Source organism: Pocillopora damicornis, chromosome 2 (assembly GCF_964200805.1).
Source record: "Pocillopora damicornis chromosome 2, jaPocDami1.2, whole genome shotgun sequence".
Lineage (NCBI taxonomy): Eukaryota > Metazoa > Cnidaria > Anthozoa > Scleractinia > Pocilloporidae > Pocillopora > Pocillopora damicornis.
In genome coordinates this window covers 21732083-21746583 of record NC_142671.1, presented here as the reverse complement: position 1 = coordinate 21746583, position 14501 = coordinate 21732083, and the positions used below count along the sequence as shown (strand labels likewise).

General features: G+C 34.9%; 1 protein-coding gene across 1 annotated transcript; it reads right to left on the bottom strand.

Moving 5' to 3' along the window:
- Nucleotides 1–1646: 1646 nt before the first annotated feature.
- LOC113682745 (G protein-coupled receptor kinase 5-like) lies at nt 1647–14212 on the bottom strand. Its single transcript, XM_089197335.1, has 16 exons — nt 14069–14212; nt 13823–13906; nt 13573–13688; nt 13351–13431; nt 10801–10910; nt 9472–9564; nt 8704–8767; nt 8256–8396; nt 7155–7345; nt 6578–6705; nt 5733–5821; nt 5484–5603; nt 4475–4612; nt 3471–3608; nt 2742–2870; nt 1647–2218 (listed from the first exon to the last, which is right to left on the bottom strand). The coding sequence occupies exons 1-16, from the start codon at nt 14118–14120 to the stop codon at nt 2204–2206; spliced, it is 1689 nt and encodes a 562-aa protein (XP_089053461.1). The 5' UTR covers nt 14121–14212; the 3' UTR covers nt 1647–2203.
- Nucleotides 14213–14501: the final 289 nt, after the last annotated feature.

Below are 14501 nucleotides of genomic sequence, written 5' to 3'. Positions count from 1 at the left end.
AACTGGTACTTCCACTTCCAATTGGTGGAGAGGATCATGCAATTGCAAAGTTATTTGAACAAATCATCACAAAATTACTCTCAAGTTATGCTCAAGTGGAGACTGCTTTAGAAAAACAGGGGTAAAAATCACTGAAATTCAAGATAAAAGTGTAGTTTCACGGCCACTCTACCCACCTGGCCACAAGTTGTTGTAAAGTATTGACATTTTAACCATTTCTTAAAAACTAATCATTCTGTAATTTATTGACAAGATTTATTTACTACTTGTTTCTATGTTTGCACTAATAAAAGCCTGAGGGTTATAAAGGTCTCAAACTTTTTGCTTAATAACTTGGCAATAAGATGAGCCCTATTCTAAATCAAATTTCAAATTTCTTGGCACTTTCCTTACTCCAAAGCACGAGAGGTGATGTAACATTTGTGCATCATAGACAGACCCCTATTTGTACATTATCATGCTCATCCAATTCACCAAATGCATCATTCATATTTGAGGTTTATTGATATATCACTTAAAAAAAAGAGAAAAAAAAAGATGTCACAAAAATGTTCAATTATATATTTTTTGATATCACCAATTCATCAATGTACTAGGAAAAACGAAAACGTGATCTTAATGCACAGGTACTTCTCACACACTGTGCAATAGTAAGTGTTTAACAATTGTTCGAGCTTTTACCCAACCATGAAAATCGAACTTAAAAAGTAATCTATGTTTAGGTGAAAGAGAATTAAGTTGCAGAACATAGGTAGCAGCAACCTTAGTGTGCCAAAAATATTTTAAGCACATCAAATGTCATTTAAAAAAAAGCAAAAGACTTTGTCTAGTTGCTCTTAGAACCCGAGCCTTTTACATGATATTTTACATGATGCAGAAGAATACATCTATTAATTACAAATTTTTACCAGATCACATTGCCAAGCACAATTAGCAAAAGTGACATTTCAATTAAATTCACTTCAGAGCTCTGTTTTCTCTATGCTAAGTGTAAAACAGCTTTCCATATTTTTTTCTTGGAAAAGGAGAACATTAAAAACTAACTAATGGCCTGAGACTTCTTTTTAGTCATTTTTTTTAGTTACAAAATTCTTTGAAACACTTTGCCTTCCTCCATATTTGAAAAATAAGATGGTAAACTTCCAAAAAGTTAGGTTTATGCTAAAGTTAATTCATTTAATCCTTCACACCCTAACATCAGTATGCACATTCTCCAAACAAATCCTATAATAATGACAAGGAGAATTTGTTTAAAAGTCAAGATCTTCTTTGGTTGATAATCATGCATATCCTATATTCCCTTGACCTATTATGTTTGATTCTGCAGTGATTTTTTTGGGAGGAATTGGATGCTATTCACTTAAAGGGTTAGAGGTTTAAGGGTTTTAGAAATATGAAAGTTAAGAGTTCATTCTTACAGCACAGTCATTAACAAACCAACCAAGCCTATAGGGAAGAGCTAAAAATAATCAGGGTTGCATTGTGTTAATGAGAACTCAACCAAAGTCAAGAAATGATGAACCTGTATGCTTTGAGACACAGCAGTGACATCAGAGACACATCAAAGGCGTGTAACAACAAAAATAAACACTGATATAAGGAGCAATCAGTGAGTGAAGAATCTAAATTATAGTTATAGTAATCAATCAACTGTACAAAACTTTATTGCCTGAAAACTGTACTAGTTTTTACAAGGCAAAAAGGGATTTATCTACTATTTTACAACAGATTTGCTGGTTTACAAATGCCGTCAGATTAACAATCAAAATCTCCCACATATCATTAAGGATATCCATTAGAGAAACCCAGAGAATTTCGCTTCTGGTCATTATATTGAACAAGTTTTGAGCCACACTGCACAACAGAAGCATGTCATGAATGATACAAGTAACAGTCTTTGAAAATAAAAAGGGCAGGATCACTGGCAAAAATCCCTTTCTAACAGTGATAAAAAGATTTTCCAAAAGTTGGTAATCCATTTTCTCATGGCATCACTGACAATTTCCCAGACAACTGGATTGTGTACCCTCTAATACACTACTTTGTTAAACTTCTTGCATGTGAGCCTTTGTGTCAAGTAACTTCTCTGTACATCAAAATGACTACTTATTGATTGCATGCTATTAGTTGCAGAGGTAAATTTAAAATAATATTTTTATAACTTTTTTATTTTGTACAAACAGGTCTGTTTTTAAATTTACTGTTAAAGGCCATCATCCTGCAAGTAAGAAAAGAAAAACAAATAAAGGAGTTGTCCTAATACTAGCAAATTATGATAACAAATCCTACCATTGAAAAAAAAACCAACCAGACAAACAAACAAACAAAACAAAAGAATTGTGATAAGTTATATTTTTTATTTCAAATGCCCTTTGCTAAAAAAAAAAACAGCAACTTGAAAAAAACCCTCAAGTTGTCAATAACATTCAAAAACTGGGAGAACATACAGTTGGTTAACCATGCAATTTCTTGCTAAAACTACAGGTAAGGAAATAATAATTTCTGCTGTTTCAATTTTGGAGATTGAAAAGTAAACCATAGAGAAGACTTTTAAGAACTGTGTCACATACATTAACCATGTCATATGGCAATTATGCAACACCCATGTCAACCTGAACATCCAAGGCATATAATTCAGCAAAAATACTTGTCAATTTTTTTTCTTTTTGGAGAACTACGGTATATAATTGCACTTGCTATAAATCTTGTAAAACTAGCAAAAGATTGAGATACACACTAACCGAGCCTGAACAACAAGCCACTCCTCTTTTCTTGGGAGGTTCTGGTGGTGCATCTCCTACAAGATCGGGTGACGGCACACCATTAACCTCAAATAAATTCAGTTCTTTATAGCACTCCATCTCGATCATCTGCAGAAGGAATTTAGACAGGTTTTTTATAATTAGGAATGGACCTATTTCAAAAATTAACCCCATCAGGTCTATTCAGACAACTGTTCTTCAATTATCACAGTCACCTAAAGTGAGGGACAACTACTTAAAATTCAATTAAAAGAATCCACATTGCCATGCATCTGTTCAGTAATAGATCACTGACGCTGTCAAAAGGTGGCAAGAACAAAAAAGGAGCACAGCTGAGTGTATCTCTGATGCTTGTACCACATTTTGACATCTTCTGTGATCCATTTCTGTACAGACCAACAACAACATGGAATCTATTTGTTTTCTATAGTAAAAAAGCAAAATGTTGCTCATGGTGATCTCACCTATGTGTCTGTCACCCCATAGATCTTGCATAAGAACCAATTTAAATGAGTGCAGGGTTCAGCTTATCATATGACAATAAATGGCAAGCACTGAGTGTGTGCATGAACTGTCTCACAAAGAACAAGAAGAAAAAGCCATGGGCACCTATCATGATGGGGTTAAAAGCTGAACTACAGAGTAAGGAGGCAAATATGTTCACCATCAAAACCACAACACAAATGAACTAAAGTTTGACAGAAGTACCTCAGATTGCCAAGGAATTGAAACTGATCCACTTGAAAATTTCCTATAAAATTCCTCATCACTTTCATCCAAACGAACGCCCTTCACAGAAGAGAACTGTTCAATGTCTAGGACATCTTTGCAGTAGACTGCTCTAGGCTAGAAATGTTCAAAAAGCAAAAGGTTAACTGATGACAGAGAGTTGTTTTCAAAAAAGATTACCTAAAGTGAGATCTTGTTCATTTGTAACCAGTGTGAAAATAAAAAATACATTGGTCCCCCATCAAGAGGTTACACAAGGGAATAAATTTTTTTGTTGTTGTGAAAAAAATCTTAGTAGTAAGTAAATAAAGCAGTGGTCTAAAAAAGTTAGAGAAAGCCATTTTGACCCATCAGTCATCAACTTTTTCCTTATTTTATTTCACTTTAATCATTTCTTCTCTTCATTCATTCATAGGGGGATAACAGGAAACATTTAACCCTTTAATTCCCATGAGTGACCAAGACAGAATTTCTCCTTACAATATCAACACAATATCAACCAGATAAATAATGAGAGTAAAGAAAAATATCAATTTGGGGATAATTAGTTGATCCAATACTAAATCCTCTGAACTAACATTATAAGAATTGCATGGTTGGGAGTAAGGATAATTACAAATTTGATCTGAGAGTTAAAGGGTTAACCTGCAAATTCAATTACATTGACTCATTCTTGAGAGAATGAATAGGTCTCCTTTCTCTCAGATTAGTGATTTAAAACAAGGATGACCAGGATCGGCATTAGCTGATACTTATACCCACAGAATTACAGAATTAGTGGGAACAGCCAGGAAAATTTTTTGGGGGAGCCACAATGTCAAAGTCAAAGCAATTCTTCATGCTAAGAAAACCGATGGAAATTTCATATTAAGGATAACACCAACTTTTTTCAATGTAATGCACAGATGAAAATCAGTTGCTTAGTAATGCCATGGGTGGTCAAAGCTAGATAAGAATAATATTTAATGGCCTTCCAAACTTACATCAGGTACAAAAGGAGGTTTGAAGATTCCAGCTTCCAGCTGGGGCCAGTTAATATTTCTAAAGAAAATATGTTTCTTTATTTCTTCTCCACTTGAATCACCACAACCTAATCTGTTAATTACTTCTTTCTGAAGTGCCTAGAAAAAAAGCAAATTATGCATCAAAGGAAAGCGACATAACAGCAAAATGAAGTTCTAAGCTGTGTAACTAATAACTCCAACTGATAAGGCTGAGCCATGCCGTCCAAATATTTTCCAAGAAAAACCAACTCTGTTCCAGTCAGTTTCTTTTACATCATGTCTTCAGAGTGTGAAATGAACAATTTTGCTTCTAATAAAAAAAACCCATTTTTCTGTCATTTACTGTAAAAGCTTTAACCAACACCCTCGGCAGTAGCCTTGATATATTGTAATATTAACATGATTCAATTGATATCCAACGAAAGCTGAAATATCACATGCTAACCATAAGTTGAGGACAGTTTGAATGTGTAATATTATAATAAATAATGTACTACACAGCTTTCAAAATCCAGTAAGCGAGAAAATTGAATTCACGTCTCAAGGCCAACCAAGATGGAAGAAAAACATTTTAAGTAGGACAAAAATAAATCATATTTAATGAAAAAGTTCATCTTTGTTTTCATCTCAGCTAAAGCAATGATACTAGCAGGTGAGTTGCAATTTAAGCAATTGCAGAAAAGATGCCTGAAAAAATTGCCAAACAAAAAGGTTCCCCAAATTTCCAACCTTTGCTAAAAATATTTTTTTGTACTCCCTATGGTAACCAAAATGTTTGTGGCATGGAGCAGTGTTAGAAACTGTTTGGTCCATTTGGTCCTCTCAGCAACCTACCAGGTTACCCTCTGATAATAATTTTCAAAAATCCTGTGATTCACATTACATACTTATAGGCAGGAAGGGGCTTTGTGACTGTTGTGTCATGTGCTGACAGAAGTTATGTTCCCTAATGCAATTCATTACAGTCCTCTAACATTCAAGATGTTACCTGACTACATATTAGTCTTGCTGATGAACTGAACTTTTCTGTGTACACCTCTTCGTCCTCTTTAACTCTCCGTTCCACTTCATCCCTCTTCACTTTCTCTTTCCTTGCTCTGAACGGAGACTACAACAACACAACAACATAAAATGAAACTTACCACTGTAACTTTACATGATACTGGATCTGCCAGGCTCATGAAAAATTCTCCTGATTAAGAAGTGGAGCCCATCAAGCAGGTCTTGGTTTACTCACCTTTCCTTGAATCATCTCATAGATAAGACACCCTAGACCCCACCAGTCTGGGGAAAATGTGTAGCGTTCATTTTTTACAACTTCTGGAGCTGCAGCACAAAAAGGAAAAAAAAATTATCCAGGCATGTTTGTTTTGAAATCAGTTGCAAGAGAATGAAAGAAGCTTTCTTTGAGTTAAATTCAACTGCTATCTGGCTGTTACATGTTAGCTTCCAATAAAAAGTGAAACTTGAAATGATTGTCACTCATTCGCACTTTCCTACATTTGATATCAGTTCAAAGTGTTTGCTCTCAGAAATCTCTTGCTTCTTTTGATGTCAACCTTTGTTCTGACTGAGTGCTGTTACTTCACTCTTACACAACTCTAAATCCAAAAGACCTCCAAATAGCTATTACATATTTTGATCAAATTCCCCACCCTTCTTTATGCACCATTCATGTTATGTTGAGTATGAGAATTTCCTCTTCACTAAAAATTAATCTTAGTTGATAGTTTTATTTTTTCACACCACTTGTCTGCTTGACAGTAGGTTGATGTTTTATCAAGAAAAAAACTTATTGGCTCACTCCAAATAGTAAGTAGGCTAATTAACCCTTCAACTCCCAAGATCTCATTAGAAACTCTCCTTACTGTCTGCTATACAGTTCTTGTGATATTAGTTTGGAGAATTTAGGATTGGATCAATTTATAATCCCCTAATTGATATTTTTCTTTATTCTCATCACTTGTTTGCTTGATATTGTCTTGATATTGTAAGGAGAAATTCTGTCTTGATCACTCATGGGAGTGAAAGGTTTAATTACAAAGTGACTTATGCTTAGTAACAACAAAGGAGCAAACTTACCCATATAGCCTATTGTTCCAACTCTCCCTCGTATTGTCTCTCCATTTTTAATTTGAACAGCTAAACCAAGATCTGAGATTCTGACATGACCATAATCATCTAAAAGCAGATTTTCTGGTTTCATATCTCTGTAACCAAGACCAATAAGAGGTACATCATTCAATAATTCTGCTGTAATGATAAAACTGCAGACAATGTTCGATTCTATTTTCTTTTTAATCATTCTACATTGAACTTGTATATCTGATCTTTGAGCGCATTTGAGACTGACAGCTGAGTAAGGGGTTATAAAGGCTTGAAACCTTTATGAAAAAAGTCATATTACTTCTACTGGTAATTCTCTTCAAGTTGGTTGCATTCCAGGAATATCAAAGAAGCTTAATAGATTCCCTAGACTACCTACACTACAGGTCTGTACCAAATTATATTTCCGTAGTTGATGGCTAAAGGAGTCTTTAGGACTTCTCAGTGCTGCCTTTCTGTTCTAAATGTCCATACCCTTTGAAAAACACCCAAACACCTATAGATAGAATACTGCATTTTAAAAAAATACACTACATTTTTTATAATTACATACCTGTATACTATTCTCTTTGAATGTAAATGAATTAATCCTAGCATTACTTCTGCAGCATAAAATACAGCTCTTTCTTCTTCAAATCCAGGATTACCCATGTTATGGACATGAAACTTTAGATCTCCACCATTCATTAGTGTTAAAACCATACAGAGCGCGTCTTTGGTTTCATAAGCATATGCTAGACTGACCTTCAAAAACAAGAAGGTTTGAAAAGAAAAGAATTAAAATCATGGCTCCAATCATTCCAATTCCTGCAAATACATGCAGATAAGCTGCACCTTTTCCCCACAATTTTTTTTTAACAAATTAGGGTTGTGGCTTTTTTACATCTGAAAAATGTGCCACAAATCAGTAAAAATTAACACTATTCATTAAAAATTCTTCATGATGTATCAAATGCCTGGTTACTAAGCTAAGGACGCCTTAATGGTCGAACCAAGGATTTCCTGTTGTTTTGAGTAAAATTCTTTTAAAAAATCTGACAGGAAAGAAAGAAACACAGGTTGAATAGTATCAGAGCAAGATCAACCATAAGTCTTTGTTGGTACATGTAAAACAGCTAAAATTATTGGTAAGAACTGCTTACAGCATTCTCAGTAAGTCAGTGAGTTTATGCAGACCTGTACATGTTCTGTGAAGCAACCAATAACTTTCTTAACACTCTCGTTAATAGTGATTTCTTTTTTAAAATTTGAGCTGCCATACTCCAGGAGTGGCTTATCTGCAGGTGCTTATTGTACAACTCTCAGTTTCCTTAATATCACATTAAGGTTTTCATTTCTCAGAGCATTTCATGAGACAACAAAAATCATGGTTTTATAATTCTTATCGTACCATCTGTTCTATGAATGTACTTTTTTCTTTATAGGATACGGTGTAAGTAGGAAGAGGATTATAAGCATGTGGGGGGAGGGGAAAAACATCTATAACAACTCACAAAAATAATTTCAATCATTTTCAGATAGTTAGAGAAGGTTTATGATTAACAACTGATTAATCTTCTATACTGGCAGAGAAAAGGAAGCAAAAGATAGTTACAATTGGTTTTAGATTTATTCAACATCGCCAACTTTTAATTTTATAGGTATTAGTACTCACCACAAATCTGCTGTCAATTTTTTCTAAGAGCTGCTTCTCATTTAATGCCATTGCTTCTCCTTTCCTTCTTTTTATCCGTTTCTTTTCTAGTTTCTTCATTGCATACATTTTCCCACTGATTTTGCTTTGACATGCACAGACCTAAAATGGAGACAACTAGCATTAACTTCTAAATATCAATGCCTGGTAAAGATACTGATAGTAGTAATAGGATGATATCACCCTTTTTTCTTTGCAGAGGTAGTGGAAATTTTCCCTAACACCATTTAAAAGGACTGAGGTAGAACTTAAAAGTAATTCCTAGGAAAATGCTGAGAATTTAGAAGACAAAAATTGTCTTTGTTCAAAGGCAATTTTCTTACTGCTACACTTCAAATGTCCGGAGTCCATCAGTTTGTGGCCATATAGCTCCCACTCTAAATAATTATGAAAAATAAATTCCATTTACCTCTCCAAATCCGCCTTTCCCTAACACTCTGTAATGGCGGAATGTCTTCTTTGTAACAGGTTGTCTGTTGATAAACAAAATAGCCCAGTTTAAGAACATGTAGAAACACACTTACTTCTTAATATTAAAAGGTTTGAACCCAGAAGTAACAGTTAATTGAATGTGTAGCCTGATTCTTGGGTGACATGAATAGTCTTCAGATGAACTACTGTCAGTATCAGTGATGATATTTTGACAATTTTAGCTTAAGTCATTATCAGAGTCAAGTGAGAAGTTGTTTGTTGGCCCCATGTTACAGGTAGGGTTAGTGACTCCAGCTTCAACATCATCACTGGCTATAAAGTAAGTTTCAAAAGTCAGCCATGACTTTAAGAATCTCATTATTGACAAGAGACTCTGCTCTATTTATGGCTTACAGTACTAGCCACTGTCAGTGAATGACTTTGGAAGCTGGGTTACTCGACTTGAAACACACTCCTCTCACAGATCTCAACTAGCACTGGCACCAAACAAATACTTTCCTTATTCATAACCTTAACATAACAAACAAACCAAGCAGAATGACTTAGCTTTGCTGATGGATGAAAACTGAAAAATCACAAGTGGCTTAAATTAGTCATAATTGCTTCAACAATCAATAGCTTATCTGATACCCATGGGTGATCATTCTCCTTATTCCCATGGCCTTAATGTTTGATTCAAGAGTGATACTGTAAGGTGAAACTACATTTCAGTCACTCTCAGGGGTTCAAGGTTTAAGCAAGTTACCTTTCAAGCCACTTCCACTGAAGATACCGTGCAAAGTACATAGTATGCTGGTAATCCTCAAAAGGCTTTTCCCCTAAGAAATCCTTGACTTCCCTGAAAGAAAAAAAAAAGAGTTTATGAACAGTGTTGATTAGATCTATGAGAAGCATAATTATCTAGCACTCTCCAATAATATTTATGTCATTCTGTTTCCACAAGCATCTTATGCACTTATTGATACCTGTGAAAGGCCAGAAAACTTCTGAATGCCATGGCAATTGATAGACTGTTTGAGTTGATTATCAGGGCTGTCACTACTTTTTGAAGTACTTGGAAAATGAAATAAATTGCCATGGAAAGGAAGTAGAAATCCAATATTCTTTTTATAACACAGTGAGCCTACCCTTTTCTTGGCGGACACTTTCAAGCTGCTAGCAATGTGGACAGTACGAGAATATGTACAAAACTAACATCTCATATCCAAGAAACATGACATTGTTCAATGAAGCATATTTTCAGTCAAAACCTCAGGAATTGCAAAATCACTCTTTAAAAAAGTGAATAAGAATTTTGGTTGATGATGTTGGGTTTATTTTTAATTTACAATTTTCCTATTTGACATATTTTTGCTATACTTGCCAAATCCTGTATCAAAGTAGCTATGGCTCAGACTCTTAGCAGCTAGTAGAGGTTCCCCATTTTCATGTGCAATTTGAGAGTGATGTTGTAAGGAGAAATGAGATGCTATTCACTCTCAGGAGTCAAAGAGCTTAATAAATCATTTGACCCTCTTACAAACACAAATAAAATTGTTACATGTATTATGACTTTACCCTTTAACTCCCAAGATCTCATTAGTAATTCTCCTTACTCTCTGCCATATAGTTCTATGTGATGTTTGTTTGGGGAATTTGGTATTGGATCAACTTATATTCCCTTAATTTATATTTTTCTTCATTCTCATCTCTTGTCTGCTTGATATTGTATTGATATTGTTGGGAGAAATTCTGTCTTGGTCACTCATGGGAGTTAAAGGGTTAACAAATTGGAGTAAAGTTTTATACTCTTTTAATGCAACTCTTAGGTATGACTTTCAACACCAGTAATATGCCTCTTTAAAAGAAAAAATTACACACAATCACTGGCAACACTTAAGTCAAGTAATTATTATTACTATTATTATCATTATTATTGCTGTACTTGTACATGTGATTCATGATAGGAAAACAAGAAGTGAAGCTTTCGACAAGCTTTGCCACAATCAATAGCTCCACACAACAACACATGTCAACCACTTCTCTTTTACATCTGTGCTAATAAAAGCTTTATAGCACAACTTGTCAGTAATACCTCACAGCATCTCTAAAGAACTCCATAGAGAATTCTTCATCAGTAGATTTGGCCACTATGCTTCTTGTTTTTTCTGCTGTGTCATCCATGATACCAGCCACTCTTGGTTGCTATTACAAACAAATGAAAAAAGAATGCAATGAGATGCAAGAAACAAACATCTTGGTACTAAGCTGAGATTTGAAGGTTGATGTGCATCGCTGTAAATAACAATGATATATTATGATCCATTTTTACTGTTCACCTCTTGAACAGGATACCTTAAAGGTCCAGAATTTTTTTTTTATAATGTGCAAATGTAAATGGTGCACAGTCCTATTAGCAGTGATACTGAAAATATTTCATAACCTCCTTGTCAATGGTCCATTTGAACATGCTTGTCAGAATCAGATACACGCAAGGTGGAGGTATCACAATCACAAATAAGTTTCTGTCTTGAACACTTTTCCCCTCCTCCTCCCTGGAGGGTATAAGTTTGATAGATAGAATAAACAGAGATTTTTGGGCAGCTGAAATTTCCCATTCTCAGATGTTATAGAATTTCTGAAAAACAAGGATGTGTATGGGGCTGTGTCAAGAATAATTACCAATATTTAAAGAGATCTGATTAGCAAAAAAACAATTCTTCCAAATCTTTTTATTCATAAAAGTGATCCATATGCGATGAATAAAAATGTTTGGTTTTAGTAATCTAATTTATTAGAGACAGAAAAATTTTCAAGACATCCATCACTGATTTTCCATATAAAGATGTGAGGAAATTGGGTTAAGATAAGGCTCTGATAGCTCACGCTATGTGGGACAAAGTTAATGTATGTCAGTAACTAATAATATTTGTTTATACTTTGAGCTAATTTTTCTCTATAGCTCTAAACAGTGACCAAAAACCTTCCCATTTATATTTTCTAGTTGACCACTAGAAGGGTACTTTACATATAATTTGTTTTGAATTCAAAACAACTATAGTATCAAAAGTAATAAAATTTCTTGAAGCATGACAATAACAAATTTTGCTTTTAGTATCCCACACACCAAAAGATAAACACAGCACAAAAATTCAAAGAGTAAAGCGCCTATAATAATATCAAGAACAGTTTCATGAAGTAATTTTTCTTTACCTTGCATGTCACTGCTCAAGAAATGTACAATGTATTTAAAAAACACTTTACAAATTTGTAGCAAAATAACTTCAAATCAATTCATTGCACAATTTCATCTTCTGAATGTAATTAAATCTAAAAAAAAACCCAACAATTATATATATGGCAGCACTACAAATGTTAGGAGAATTTCTTTTCTTTTGCCATACTATGGAGAACATTCTCTAAAAGACTACAGTTTCCTACAAATAAATTGGTGTATATTTTCCAGTCTAAACATTTAATTATTGATACAGGTCTTTTGATGGTTCTTGCAACAAATTAGAGGTATAACCATTTATCTGTTTAACTGCACTACCCTGGGTTCATGCAAAAGCTAACAAGGAAAAGGCAGCTGCAATCGTAAAGCAAGACTCGCAATGCGTACATAGACAGTGTCAAAAAATATTCAGGCAATGTGTTGTGCTAACATGCTTAAATTAGCTGGATCTTTGAAACACCAAATTTTTTTTTAAGTGAGAGAGGGGTTGGTAAGTTTCAACCAATTCGTGTTACAGACGATACACCAAGTTTCTAAAAAAAAAAAACACTGGCAATAAGCAGATCCCTTGATCTCTCAATGATAAGAGCGTAATAAAATTCACACCAAAAACAGTGTCTGTGGAAAAACAGTTCAGAGCCGGTTTCTAGCATTACAATTTCTGTTGGGTTTACAAGATCTACAATAGTTGGTGATCAATATCAAGAGCACATAAAAGATAGCAAATCTTCCATTAAAGAAAAGTAAACAGTAGAAATTTGCAACGATAAATTACAGGTAGATGCGCTAAGACAAGATCTACAACTCGCTTTCGGCTAACTACAGTTATTTTGGTTAGATATTTCCTGCGATTTAAGAGCTCTACGAACACAGTTGGGTGTAGAGAAATTAAATAAAATATGAAAGGCTTGTAGTAGATTGGGGAGCTGTCAAGCCACTAGGGTTTCAATATTTATAAATTAAATCATCATGGATTGTATATACATCGTATTTCGGGCAAGAGAGATCATGCAGAGACACTGACGAATAATCAATCGTGATGCTATCTGGTTCGACACGAAACAACACAACAAGGTGAAATGTGATTTCAGTGTGACCTTAAATTATAAATGATTCTCTTCATTAACGCGCAAGAAGTGCTGTAAGTCAACTTGGAATTCTAATCATTTACTTTTACCCTAATTTTAATGGGTAATTCAATTCGCAGATCACAGAAGCAATAGAATTTTATCGAGGGCCATCGAGAATAAACCAGACGGTCATGATATACGTAAAGAACTTTAAAGTTATTGCCATGATTCCAACCAACAGAACCGTTAACGATGTAAATTATCTGCAATGAGCGACAAATTCCGCCCGAATAAATAAAAGAGAAGAACATGTCCTTAGTAACCCAAGTTCGCTGCTTACCGAATCCTCGGGAAGATGTCTTGCTACCAGTTGACGAGCCAACTCGGGCTTTTTCGCTGCTTCTGCTTTATCGAATACGTCCTAATTTGAGAATAAGACAAAAAACAATGATTCGTTTATCAAAGCTTCCGCAGCATAATTGAGAGCGTCCGCGAATTACGCAAGACTGTCCATGCAATTGCAAAGCGAGGTACCAACAAACATGCGAGATTTTCTGCTTACCACTTCATCGAGGAAGTCGATGGCTTGCTGAAGTGGAGCATCGCCAGCGCAAAATAACCGAAAGAGTTCTCTCCCAATGGGTTCCTTCTCACAAATTCTGTCATACGTGAGAACAACTGTAGGGAGGAAACGCACGAATAGTCTACCTTACTGAATTTACGAGCCATTTTAACCTAGAATATGATCAGGCGAACAGCTCATAACGAAAACCTGCATTCTACCGTCAGAAGAACTCAACATGAAAGCTTACCATCGTTCTTAATAGCTGCAGATATAGTATGATGCGGAAATTTCAGTAGTTCTTTCCATTTTTTACTTCTGCCTTTAGTTTTACCTGCAACACGGAGAAACACGTTCAAAATATTAGAATAGAGTCCTGTGTGACACTTCAGTTCGAATGCACGAACTCGACGAGCAGAAAAGTGTTCGAAACATTTGCGAGCTTTCATCCACCGCAAGGTGACCTATTAACTGCAAAATTCGAGGTTATACTCACTTTCTCTGGCTTTTAAATAAACGGTGTTAGCTACAATATTCTCTAGTTCCATAACTCGGACCAAATCATGGGAAATAAAATGGATAGTAGGAAACCACCCACAGTAATATGGCTGTCATGAACCGAAACACAAACGAGGCTTCTGATTGGTGGATTTGTTATAGATATATATATTTTTTTATTAAGTCTGTGCCTTCCCTCAAGTTAAAGAAGTATCCCTGCTGGATATAATGAAGGAAAATAATAATTACAGTGACGGATTTCATTCAATATTTTGCCTCTTCGCGTGCCTGCCTTCTGTACCCTGCAGAGTAATTTGAAATCGAGTGTTTGGGCCGAGCTGTTTAAGATGTTTATCGAGAGCAGGTTCGCTCCAGTACACCACCCTTGACAACTCTACACAGTAATGACGTCATTATCAAAATAACCGGCT

Bases quoted from the DNA above. Each gene is read 5' to 3' on its own strand.
- LOC113682745 (XM_089197335.1), bottom strand. From the start codon at position 14,120: ATGGAACTAGAGAATATTGTAGCTAACACCGTTTATTTAAAAGCCAGA. The intron at 13,432-13,572 runs GTAAGCAGAAAA...TTCTCAAATTAG, and splicing joins TCGACTTCCTCGATGAAGTG to GACGTATTCGATAAAGCAGA. The intron at 8,768-9,471 runs GTAACTTGCTTA...GTTTATCAACAG, and splicing joins CAGTGGAAGTGGCTTGAAAG to ACAACCTGTTACAAAGAAGA.